General features: G+C 42.4%; 1 protein-coding gene across 17 annotated transcripts in view; it reads left to right on the forward strand.

Annotated features, from left to right (window-relative positions):
- The window catches only part of LOC134225065 (formin-J-like), a 455,409-nt gene that overhangs the window by 396,383 nt on the left and 45,284 nt on the right, over positions 1-13,742 (forward strand). The window contains exon 1 of one of the 17 annotated variants that reach the window (XM_062704842.1): positions 13,426-13,577. The exons of the other annotated variants lie outside the window; for them this stretch is intronic. Within the exon in view, the coding sequence (XP_062560826.1) occupies positions 13,568-13,577 (10 nt within the window). The 5' untranslated portion in view covers positions 13,426-13,567. Of the gene's footprint in view, positions 1-13,425; positions 13,578-13,742 lie in introns of those variants that run through there. 17 annotated transcript variants of the gene reach the window in all.

The following is a 13,742-nucleotide window of genomic DNA, read 5'->3' on the forward strand; positions in this document are numbered from 1 at the left end:
TCTCTTCAAAGTCTCGATCTTTCTGCTGGCACTTTTTCCTCCAAAAAATCGAGTTTTGTCTGTTCCGCGCCCATTTATATCGTGCCTCGTTCGCCCTCGTGCGGTGTTGCAGCAATCTCGCCCATGCTGCATTCTTCTCCTCAACCAACTGCTCACATTCGCCGTCATACCAGTCGTTTCTCTGATCCGGGGGTACCGTGCCTAGCGCAGCGGTTGCGGTGCTTCCAATGGCGGATCGAATATCTCTCCAGCCAACTTCAAGACACGCTGCGCCTAGCTGCTCTTTCGTTGGGAAGGCCACTAGTAGATGCTGCGCGTATTCTAGTCTACCGGCTTGTAGCCGCGTCGAGAGTTTTGAGCGCAGGCATACTGCAACGAGGTAGTGGTCGGATTCAATATTCACACTGCGGTAAGTGCGTACGTTCGTGATGTCGGAGAAGAATTTACCGTCGATTAGAATGTGGTAGATTTGGTTTTCCATTATTTGATTAGGTGATTTCTATGTGGCCTTGTGGATATTCTTGCGGGTGAAGAAAGTGCTTCGGACTACCATTCCGCGGGAGGCTGCAAAGTTTATGCATCATGGTTATGTCCGATAACCGGTCTATACATTTCCTCCCTTCCTATCTGAGCATTCATGTCACCGATGACGATTTTGACGTCCCGCAGTGGGCATCCGTATGTCTGCTCCAGTTGTGCATAGAACGCTTCTTTCTCGTCGTCGGGTCTTCCTTCGTGTGGGCAGTGCACGTTGATGATGCTATAATTGAAGAAACGGCCTTTTATCCTCAGTTTGCACATCCTTGCGTTGATTGGCTGCCACCCAATCACGCGTTGGCGCAAGTTTCCCAGCACTATGAAGACGGTTCCCAGCTCGTTGGTGGTGCCACAGCTTTCGTAGAAGGTAGCTCCCCAGTCAACATTTTTATACCTATTACTATTGATATAGGTCATCATATACACATAAGATATTATGTATATAATGCACCGAATCGCTATATACCTACTAAAGTGGAGGCCATATACGGGCTAAATAACGACTTTCTCGAGTTTTCATGAACATTTATACGACTTAGTGAATATTTGGAAAAATAAATGGAATAACCCTGTCTCGAACATTTGACCTCTGGAACTAAAGGCTGATGCTCTACCCTTGCGCTACTCAGCAACTCTTGAAAAGCAGAAAAATTTTGACAATCATAATCTAGATGGCGATTTATTATTGACAAGAGCTTCAGTGTACGATATGAACTACATTGATACGATTCGAATGCCTTGTTGTTGTGCGTACAAATGTGGCTTGAATCGTACATGATAACAACTTATGATTATCCTGATAATGTTCGTACATAACAACGATTGCGCATCATTCCAAACGATTCAATCCACGTATAAACGATTATGAAATGTCAACATCAGTCTTTCATCGTGTTTACTCTCGAACTGTGTTTACAACTCAATTACATTTTAGTTGTTCGATAAATTGTTAGTGCAGTGCAATATGAGCGATACTGGTTGGCAGTGAAAAGTACACCGGCAATAATCGGAATTTTGGCAGATCGGATGGAGTGAAGTAAGTAATTTTGAAATTGATTTAATCGGTAAGGTTCAGTGGCTCAGTGCTCAACGCGCAGAAAGTGGAAGCTATATACGTACAATGTACATCGGTATATGATTTGCATGACAATATTTGTATACATAAACGATATTTCCGATTTGATCCGATAAAACTGATATTGTTTATATAGGCTTATGACTTCCCTAAACGCAATCGTAAATATTGCTTACACTGGTATCATATACAATAAAATTCATATTTTAGCCATCTTTATAAGCAGTCATATACGAATGTGAAAGAAAACAGCAATATATACGATACAATTTATCATTTCATATACGATATGTGGTTTACTTACGATCGATGCCCGCTTTTCCACACTTACTGTCCTGTAATTCATCGTAGATTATCCTGTCGCAACCTGCGAAGCCTAGCGACTTGCAGTTCCATGTTCCAAGCTTCCAATCGTGATCCTTCATTCGTCGCCTAGGTCGTTGCCAATTGTATCAAGTCGTATTATTTTCTATGTCGTTCGTAATGGTTGTTTTTAAAGGCGGCTTAATGGGCCTGCGCAAACCTCCTGTCTCGTCGGAAGGCGTTGGCAACAGTTCAATCGAAATGATGCTGTCAGTAGCGAAATCACGAGTGCGCTTTGACGCGTGGTCGTTGCAAAAAAATTGTTCACCGAGGTGTGTCTTCAGCGATTTGACGGGTAATTATCCTTATTTCTGAAATTTAAATAGTTAATTACAGTAAAGAGTGCCATTTAACCTGACAAATTGGAATTTGCAACAGAAATACCCAACTTCAATTAAGCTCATTCAGATAACTTCTCGAAAAATTCGAAAAACAACGGTGAAATTGTATTTTTAGGGTTTTCAATTAAACAAACAAAACTTAACTACTCATATTATACAAAACTCGAGAATTCAACAAATTTGCCTTAATTACATAAATATATCAGTTACTTTTAAAATTTAATTGTCGTATCCAACAAATTTCATATTTTAAATATTGCTCGACCCCTATGCAGTGTCATAAGAAATCAAAAGAGTAATTTTGTAATACTCATGCATGATGGCACTAGATTCTTCATTTCACCAAACTGTCGGGCGGTCGTGTCTTGTACACAACCCTTATAATTTATTAAATTGCTTTAGGAATTCATGTGGAAATTGATTTGGGAATTCCTTCGAACTTTTTTTTAAATGCTTCAGCAATTATTTCAGGAATTTCTCAAATAATTACGCCAAAAACGGCTGGTGCCCCACCATTACCAGAACTCTGGCGCCGCCAGTGGTAGTTGGAGTTCTTAAGAATATCAAATGACTATTGTAAACAGAAATACAATCACGTCGCGCAACTTGAGTGCTGGTCAGCATCAGTCAGCAACTCGGGTTGTTTTCTGTGGATCGTTTGACAAGCTGGGCCTGGAAGTTGTTTTGCGATGATTGGCAGCTAGAGTGTGAATGACGCGAGACTTGCTCGATGGGTTCGATATTGAGTAATTTGAGGAATGAAATCATCATCAAAGTCATTGAGAGGATAACATAACAAAAGTTGAATACATATGATTTGCTCACTATTCTATTTTTCTATATTCTTTCCAATCTTAGTTTAATGTAATTGCCTTCTTTTTTGTTATTTATTTATTGCATTCTTTCCCATCTTTGTTATTTTTTATATCTTCTCGATTTTTTTTCTTTTTGCTTCATATTTTTAATTTTTTCTCCTACGATGCATCGAAAAAAATAAAAAAATCTGCAGTTCTTCGTAACGTTTTAGTTCAAGGCTTTATAAGTTGAAACAAAGCTATATATACATTTTACAACCGGTGATTGTTAGATTTTCTAACAATTCTGTACACCAGAACCCATATGCCCAGTTCTTATATAGGTTTTGGTAGGACCTTATACGGAATTGTTAGAAAATCTAGCAGTCGCTAGTTGAGTGCAGAAACGCTAAAAGTGCTGTTTTTCCATACTTATGTCGTGATCAATTTACCAATTTACCATAAAGATCAAAATCATAACTTATAATTTGATAGGATAAAATTAAATGGCACTAATTTAACGGAAAACTTCCAAGACACTAAAGTACTCAGTTGATTGTTAATGTTTTGATCGGTTCAGCTTGATTATCCATTTGCAGCGATTACCATCCGATCTGTGCTCACATTCAAAGTAAAGCCAACACAAATAGTTTGCGATATCGTCCGAGCATTGAATGGATATGAAATTAGGTTAACTACCGATAGGGGAAAAAAAACTTCAGGTATCGATTTCTCCTCTAATCACCAACCAACGCTGAGCTTATCTATCTGACCCACATTTCTACTTGCATGTACCTAATGTGAAACTAGTGTTTCAGCTTTGATTAAATATTTCATACCAATGGAACACACATACAGAAAAAAGTGCACGTTGTTCGTCCAATGTTCAACATCACTATCTCGTGATTATGGATCATCTAGAGTATTGAAGTTTGATATAAATTTAAACTAGATACTTAGTAAGTAATACTTACACATGCTGGAGCTATAAACACAGCGCATATTTAGCCCTCTTTGAAGTTCAATCAAATAAGGTCAATTTCAATAAATCAAAATCGTTGCCCGTGCCTGCCGGTGTGGTGGCCCGATCGGCCGTCTGTTTTCCGTTACAATTAAAAATTAATTTTAACCGATCTGTCTGATAGCCTTCCGAGTGGTTCTCTCCGGTGCAGGCGGCACAGGAAAACGGTTGAAGCCGTAGTGGCTGGGGATCGCACTAAATGGTTCAAATGTATTGTTTAACAAGCCAATTAAGTGGAAATTCATTCACCAGGCGTTCGCCATTAAAACCACTTATCTGTTGTGTGTACTTGAAATGCTTTAGGAGAGGAACAATGTAATCATCATTTCGGACGTTTAAAACAATCTTGTAGCACAGCTTAGAGTGGATCAAATATATCATTAATGAGATTGAATTGACGAAATAATTATTTTCGCTTAAAAATTTCACTCCAATGTTTGACACACAACGCCTGATTTCTCACATACCACATGGAATCATGTTTCATGGAATATCATGTAATAGGAATTTCGGAGGTTCAGAGATACAAACGGTACAAATTTTTAACGTAATCCAATGCTTCAACCATTTCTACAGCGAACTCCGACATTAACTTTTTTCGGAGAACCCTATCCAATGCAGCCTCGCTTCCTACAGCTGCATTCGTCTATCGCATGGCTGGACTGTATGCAAAAGCCGTTCGTGTTCCATTATTTGAAAAATAATTAATCTTAATCAAATTTCCTGCTTCCATCCGTTGTCGGTCGTTGCCGCTGGCTCTTGCCGGCGCACGAAATCATCAGCAGCCGACACTATGGAAGCGAAGAAAGCACATTTAAATTCAATGGAATTATTAAATTGAAGCTGGGACGATCATACTTCAACTACTGTCCAGCTTAGTACGCACAACCCCTTCACCGTCGGAATCACGGGAGGAGGGTACCTAAAACGTTTGTCAACAGATAGCACCTTGTCAAGATCTTATGTGCCGTCTCGGAATGGATGGGGCGTCACCAGCAGAAGCCAGCAAATAGCAAACGAAACGCTCCAGTGAGTTTTATGACAACAACAGCTCAGATCAGTCTACTGACTGGCCCAACCCTGGCATTGTTCGCTGCTCTCGTGGATGAGTAAATAGATATAACGCCTATCGCTTTGTGCAATTAACCTTCATCGTATTATGTTAGATCTTTTCGAAATGTCGTAGATTCGAAAACACTTAAAATACTTCAATTGCCGTACCTTTTGAGCATGCCGTTCTTCAAAATGATAAGATAATGTGTTGGATAGTTAAATTAGTTGATTAAAATCTAAATTACTTAATCTTTGCTAATTAAACGCTGCCGAAGTTAGTACTTCGCCAGATTGAAATCAAGCTTAACGTTCCTTGATTGTTTGATACGATAACCATTTTTAACTACCAAGCTGTGTAAGCATATGCTGAATGAATCCCTATCTTTTGGCATAGATTATTATCTGAAATAATTTCACAAGATAGCTTAAAGCGTAAAGATAAGAAGCATAAAGCTAAACAATGATAAATGCCGAAATTGGTATAACAGAATAATTGAAACTATATCAATTTACTAGAAAATGGGAAACATATAGTTTGCAAAAAACAAACCCTGTTTGACCCTGTCAGAATTAATGCCTTTGGCGTTCGTTAGAAAAGGTAACATTGTAAAAAAACAAAAATAGCACTGTTAGGTGGATAGATCCCATTATTTGCGTTCAGTCTGACTTATTGCAAGAATCCCCGTCGAATGCAACTTGTTGCGAGCAAATCGGTTAAGCCTAAAGCCATCAGTACACTGTTTGTCAGGCCAGTCTGATCCATGTCGATTTCTAATCAGTCTGATAGGTGTTGACAAATATTTTTCTTTATGATTTCATGACTAACAGCGGACTGCGAGCTTAAGCAAAAAAATGAGCGAATACTATTTTGACCTTAACTTCTCAGCTCAGAAATGTGTGAAAAACTCTCGCTCAAAGCAACTAATATATTGGATGTAACGGTAACGGTGACAGAAACCATAAAAATCCAGATCAATCCACCTGTGGATTAATCTGGATTTTTATGGTTTGATGCCTTTTTTGTTCAATGAGACAGAATTCCGTGTCAAATGCAACTTTTTGCGAGTAAATCGGTTAAAGATAAGTGTCCAAATATGAGTGAGTTTTCGAAACGATTCTTCGGTATAACAAATGTATTTTGGCCATAACTTCTGAGCCCATAGTCCTAGCTGGCCAATTTTTAATAGGAAACAATGGGACAGGATTCCCCGTCGAATGCAACTTGTTGCGAGAATATCGGTTAAAGATAAAAACCCGAGAAATGAGTGAGTTTTTTAATAGGCATTCAAACATTTGCATAATTTCTGACAGTCAAGCAGCATTGAATGCTTTGAAATCAGCAACATGCAGAGCTAAACTCGTTTGGGAATGTGTTCAGTCATTCCAAACCTTGGGTAGTCGTAACAAAGTGAACCTGTGTTGGGTTCCTGAACATTCAAGGCAATGAACAAACTGATATGCTGACCAGACTTGGTTCATCTCGACAATTCATAGGTCCCGAATCATTTTGTGGTGTATCTGCATGTTGTCTTCGAATGGAACTCAAATCTTGGGAAAACTCTAAAATAGAGGACATTTGGAAAAACACCTTGATTGCGAGGCAGTCAAAACGTTTCATCACACCAAACGTATTTATCACTCGCAAAATTTTAGATCTTTCAAAAAAAGATCTTAACACTTCTTCTTCTTGGCATTACATCCCCACACTGGGACAGAGCACTTCCACAGTTTTTAACTGCGAGGTTTCTTAGCCAGGTTACCATTTTTGCATTCGTATATCATGGGGCTAAGCACGATGATACTTTTATGTCCAGGGAAGTCGAGACAATTTCCAATCCGAAAATTGCCTAGACCGGCACCGGGAATCGAACCCAGCCACTCTCGGCATGGTCTTGCTTTGTAGCTGCGCGTCTTACCGCACTCTTAACACATACACAGGTCTTATAACAGGCCTTTGCCCGAGCCGATATCACTTGAAGCTGTTAGGAAAACTTCAATATGATGTATGTCGTTTCTGCAGCATACATGTAGAAGTCTCGGAACATCTGTTATGCCACTGTCCGGCAATTTTTAGAAAGAGATTACAGTTCTTCAACAAGGGGCCGATAGAACCCTCAGAAGTTTGGAGAACAAGTCCCAATATGGTAGTACGATTTATCAGAACCATAATACCGCATTTGGATAACGCTGGTAGTAAATGTAATGCAATTGCTTTAAATAGTACTGATGCGTTAACTTGACAAAGCTAAATCAAATGGGGCATATAGGGGGAAAGACGGCTTTGGCAGGTTTTCTTCTATTATTGGCAGGGGGGTTTTTGTCGACCAAATTTTATGAAATTTGGCCACAATGTTCTTTGATATGCAAAGAATGTTTAGGCCAAATTTGAGCATAGTCAGACATAAAAAACCCCTGCCAATAATAGAACAAAACCTGCCAAAGCCGTCATTCCCCCTATCACAATAGATCTAACAAATGGTCGCAGTGATTAAAATACACAATAAAGGAAAACAAAAAAACAAAGCTTAATAATATCCAGCTCTTTATACACCTGGTACAACTCGGGATTCATGCGACGCCGCCAGATACCGTTCTCCTGTTTACCGCCGAGTATTGTCCGCAGCACCTTACGCTCAAACACTCCGAAAGTTCTCCGTTCAGCCTCCTTTAACGTCCATGTTTCATGGCCGTATAAAGCCACCGGAAGAATCAAAGTAGTATACAGGGCGATTTTTGTCTTCGTTTGCAAACTACGGAACTTAAGCTGGTTACGAAGACCTTAATAAGCCCTATTTGCAGCTGCAATACGCCTTTTCACCTCGCTGGTAACATTATTATCACACGTCACCTAATGTTCCAAGATACACAAATTCTTCTATCACTTCAAATCTTTCACCATCCAGCACCTTTTCACTACCACCACCACTAATGAACCCACGTTGATTCCCAGCACCCATGCGTACTTCGTTTTGCTGGTATTGATCGAGAGTGCAATCCTCGCTGTCTCCCTCTTTAAAGGCGCAAAAGTCTCGGCAATCAATCCCGATAATATCGATATCGTCCTCAAATCCCACGAGCTTCTTTGCACACCAGCTCTCCTAATCGCTCCCTCGAGCGCTATATTGAACAGTTGATTCGAGAGTGCATCACCCTGCTTCAATCCATCTAAGGTAACAAACGATGTCGATATTTCATCCGCAACCCTTACACACTCAGTTTTTAATTCTGCAGGTCAGCAAAAGTCCGCACAGCCGTCTGCCCAGCAAAATAAAAACTGATATCCTGGCAAAAAGGACGTTTGTTAGCTGATTTTCGGCAATTTATTTGCTGATTTTCAGCAACATGTTTGCTGAGGCACGGCTGTGCGAAACTCGATAAAAGTTCAACATTTTGCTGATATCCCGGTAAAAAAAATTAAGTTTGTACACTTTCCCACTTGTCATAAGACAAGTTTGTACCTTCCCATTTAATTCCATGACTTATGACAAGTGAAGGCATTCCACTAAAAAGCTCAAAATAATTTTCTTAACCGTACACTTGATTTCGGTCCGTCCAACGTTATACGAATCAGCCATATAAGTTTCGCCGGAAAACCATATTCTAGTATAATTTGCCATAATTCATTCCGTTTCACTGAATCGTACGCCGCCTTGAAATCAGTAAACAAATGATGTGTCTGCTAGTTGTACTCCCGGAATTTATCAAATATTTGTTGCAGGGTAAACATTTGATCCGTCATTGATCGGCCCTCACGAAAACTTGCTTGGTATTCGCCGACGAAAGACTCTTCAAGCGGTGTCAATCTGTTCAACTGTCGAACTGAGGTCGAAATACGTATCTGTCAAAGGTAAAATGAAGTAGAGGAAATAAATGGAATAGTACAAACTCATATTATGACAAGATAATTCCACTAAAAGCTTAAAAACATTTCGTATGGTCTTTAGTTTATTTATTTCTATTCATTTAGAATTCTCCAGAAATACCGATATCCCGATATTTTGGTATTTCTCTGTGAAACATCCGTCGATTCGATAATCATTTTGAAAATTAGGTATTAGGACTAGACCTGTGCGTCGCCGTGCCACGCCGCGGCCGCCGGTGGTTTTACTCACGCCACCGCCGCCTATGATTTTGGATCGGCGCACCGCCGATCATAATTTTGCCACGCTGATGACTAATCGCAATAAAAAAAATCAATTAACTTGAGTCGATCCGAGTCAAATGCAAGACACTGAAGACGGCCTAACAGTTGAGTTCGAAATACGTATCTGTAAAACAATGATGGTGAAATTAATCGGAATTCTACTAATCTCGTCTTATGATCATTCATAAATGATTATTTATTATGTATTCAGACTAAGGCCGAAGTGGCCTGTGCGGTATATAAGAGCCTTCTCCATTCGGCTCGGTCCATGGCTACACGTCGCCAACCACGCAGTCTACGGAGGGTCCGCAAGTCATCTTCCACCTGATCGATCCCCCTTGCCCGCTGTGCACCTCGCCTTCTTGTTCCCGTCGGATCGTTGTCGAGAACCATTTTCACCGGATTACTGTCCGACATTCTGGCTACATTCCCGGCCCATCGCAGTCTTCCTATTTTCGCGGTGTGAACGATAGATGGTTCTCCCAACAGCTGATGCAACTCGTGGTTCATTCGCCTCCTCCACGTACCGTCCGCCATCTGCACCCCACCATAGATGGTACGCAACACTTTCCTTTCGAAAACTCCCAGTGCACGTTGGTCCTCCACGAGCATCGTCCAGGTCTCGTGTCCGTAGAGAACTACCGGTCTTATAAGCGTTTTGTAGATTGTCAGTTTGGTACGGCGGCGAACTCTATTCGATCGGAGCGTCTTGCGGAGTCCAAAGTACGTACGATATCCAGCCACTATGCGTCTCCGAATTTCTCTGCTGGTATCGTTATCGGCGGTCACCAGTGAGCCCAAGTACACGAATTCTTCAACCACCTCGATTTCGTCACCACCGATAGAAACTCGTGGTGGGTGGCTTACATTGACCGCTCTTGAGCCTCTTCCTATCATGTACTTCGTCTTCGACGTGTTGATGACTAGTCCAATCCGTTTAGCTTCGCCTTTCAGTCTGGTGTAGGCTTCCTCCATCCTCTCAAAGTTACGTGCCATGATATCAATGTCGTCGGCGAAACCAAATAACTGGACGGACTTCGTGAAAATCGTACCACTCGTGTCAATCCCTGCCCTTCGTATTACTCCCTCCAAAGCGATGTTGAATAGCAGACACGAAAGACCATCACCTTGCCGTAACCCTCTACGGGTTTCGAAGGGACTCGAGAATGCCCCTGAAACTCGAACTACGCACATCACCCGAACCATCGTCGCCTTGATCAACCGTATCAGTTTATCCGGAAATCCGTTCTCGTGCATTAGCTGCCATAGCTGGTCCCGATCTATTGTATCATATGCGGCTTTGAAGTCGATAAATAGATGATGTGTGGGCACGTTGTATTCGCGGTATTTCTGCAATACCTGACGTATGGCGAACACCTGGTCTGTGGTAGAGCGTTCACCCATAAATCCCGCCTGGTACTGCCCCACGAACTCTCTTGCAATTGGTGTTAGTCGACGGGATCAAATTTGGGAGAGTACCTTGTAAGCGGCGTACAGCAATGTGATTACGCGGTAGCTGCTACAATTATTTTGCGGTAGCTTATCGCCCTTTTTGTAGATGGGACACACGATACCTTTCATCCATTCCAGCGGCAGAACCTCATCCTCCCAAACCTTGGAAATCACCCAGTGCAGCGCTCTAGCCAGTGCTTCACCACCGTGTTTAAACAGCTCTCCTGGTAGTTGGTCAACTCCAGGGGCTTTGTTGTTTTTCAGCCGGCCGATCTCCTCTTGGATTTCCTGGAGATTCGGAGCCGGAAGTCGCATGTCCTGCGCGCGTGCTCCTAGGTTCATTACCATACCGCCACCGTTGTCTGCCATGTCGCCATTCAGGTGTTCTTCGTAGTGCTGCCGCCACCTTTGAATCACCTCACGCTCGTTCGTAAGAAGGTTCCCGTTTATGTTCTTACACATATCAGGCTGTGGCACGTGGCCCTTACGTGAACAGTTCAACTTCTCATAGAACTTTCGTGCGTTATTAGCGCGGTACAGTTCCTCCGTCTCTTCACGGTCTCGATCTTCCTGCTGGCGCTTTTTCCTCCGGAAAATCGAGTTTTGTCTGTTCCGCGCCCGTTTGTATCGTGCCTCGTTCGCCCTCGTGCGGTGTTGCAGCAATCTCGCCCATGCTGCATTCTTCTCCTCAACTAACTGCTCACATTCGCCGTCATACCAGTCGTTTCTCTGATCCGGAGCCACCGTGCCTAGTGCAGCAGTTGCGGTGCTTCCAATGGCGGATCGAATATCTCTCCAGCCATCTTCAAGAGATGCTGCGCCTAGCTGCTCTTCCGTTGGGAGTGCCACTTCCAGCTGCTGCGCGTAGTCTTGGGCTAGTCTACTGTCTTGTAGCCGCCCAATGTTAAGCCGCGGCGGACGACTCCGACGCGTGTTGATCACCGTCGAGAGTTTTGAGCGCAGACATACTACGACGAGGTAGTGGTCGGATTCAATATTCGCACTGCGGTAAGTGCGTACGTTCGTGATGTCGGAGAAGAATTTACCGTCGATTAGAACGTGGTCGATTTGGTTTTCCGTTACTTGATTAGGTGATTTCCATGTGGCCTTGTGGATATTCTTGCGGGGGAAGAAAGTGCTTGGGACTACCATTCCGCGGGAGGCTGCAAAGTTTATGCATCGTTGGCCGTTGTCGTTCGATACGGTATGCAGACTATCCGGTCCGATGACCGGTCTATACATTTCCTCCCTTCCATCGTATGTCTGCTCCAGCTGCGCATAGAACGCTTCTTTCTCGTCGTCGGGTCTCCCTTCGTGTGGGCAGTGCACGTTGATGATGCTATAGTTGAAGAAACGGCCTTTTATCCTCAGCTTGCACATCCTTGCGTTGATTGGCTGCCACCCAATCACGCGTTGGCGCATCTTTCCCAGCACTATGAAGCCGGTTCCCAGCTCGTTGGTGGTGCCACAGCTTTGGTAGAAGGTAGCCGCTCGATGCCCGCTTTTCCACACTTTCTGTCCTGTCCAGCAGATTTCCTGCAGCGCTACGACATCGAAGTTGCGGGGATGTAATTCATCGTAGATTATCCTATCGCAACCTGCGAAGTCTAGCGACTTGCAGTTCCATGTTCCAAGCTTCCAATCGTGATCCTTTATTCGTCGCCTAGGTCGTTGCCGATTGTATCGAGTCGTATTATCTTCAATGTCGTTCGTAATAGTTGTTTTTAAAGGCGGCTTATTGGGCCTGCGCAAACCTCCTGTCTCGTTGGAGGGCCGTCGTGTCAGGGCTGTTTAACGTCCCACCTAACACCAGGACTTGGGCTTGTGCGCTTTGAGCGGCACACGGTCGCTTTGGCGGAGCCTACTTGCGGATACATGCAGCTTTTTATAGAGGTTTAACAGGGCCCACTGTCAAACCCCCACCACATCCTAGGCAGGCGCCACAACTCGCAGATGGCCTGGGGAGGGATCGTCAAGCCCTTGGACATAGTCCCTGCTGCCCCCCTGGATGTGACAGTGGCGGGTAGAAAATCAGCCACTGCCAATAATTCATTGATACCAACGGGAAAAAATATATCTTTGTCGTTTTTTTAACGAATCTACTGAAAATCCTTCTTCCACTCGAAACTTACGATCTGTTCGTAAAAAAACTGTTCTCAAATTGACATTTCATTTTTTTTTTATGGCTCAAATTCCTCTGGGGTGTTACTAGGAAGCAAATAAAGTCACTACATGTGAAATAATAAGTAGAGCTCTTGTTAATAAATAGAAAAACATATTATTTGTTGGTGGCAATATAGTTGCCACTGCCTTATAAAGGATTAATACTATCCATTTCGTAGAGCTGCGTAGTCCTACTCACTTATAGTTTTCATTTATGATCCGTCCAATGAAGTGATACGTTTTAGATCTAATGTGAAAGTGATCCACCTCTAGATCTAATGGTCTGAAATTTAGGACGTTTTAGAGCACCTCGAATATATGAAGAAGCATGAAAAAATAATAGATGAAATCATATCGATTGAACGGACCTACATTAACAAACATTAACTAGATTTCTCCTCATCCTCTATTCATCAACATTTTGGTCCAAGTTGGTTCTGGGAAACTGTGGTAACCGGGCTGTCAAAAGTTTCAAGTAGGTATCCATCAAAACAAGTGATTCTTCTAACCGCTATCTAAAGTTAATATTCAAGCGGTAACTGTTATACTCTAAGACAATCGAAACCCACAAATGTCGTGCAAAACCACTTATGGTTGGTGTTAAAGACCATTATTTATTGGGAAATGTCATCAGGTAATAGTGAAAAGAAATTGCGAACCGAAGAACCACTTTGGCAGCACCCTTATTTACATCCCATATTCTCCACATTCCAACCGAATCATATAATTGAGTTTTATGTAGGTTTCTAGTTGGAATGTGTCTGAGCAATAAAGGCCTGGGATGGAAAAAAATGTGTGC

Source organism: Armigeres subalbatus, chromosome 3 (assembly GCF_024139115.2).
Source record: "Armigeres subalbatus isolate Guangzhou_Male chromosome 3, GZ_Asu_2, whole genome shotgun sequence".
In the NCBI taxonomy this organism is placed as follows: domain Eukaryota; kingdom Metazoa; phylum Arthropoda; class Insecta; order Diptera; family Culicidae; genus Armigeres; species Armigeres subalbatus.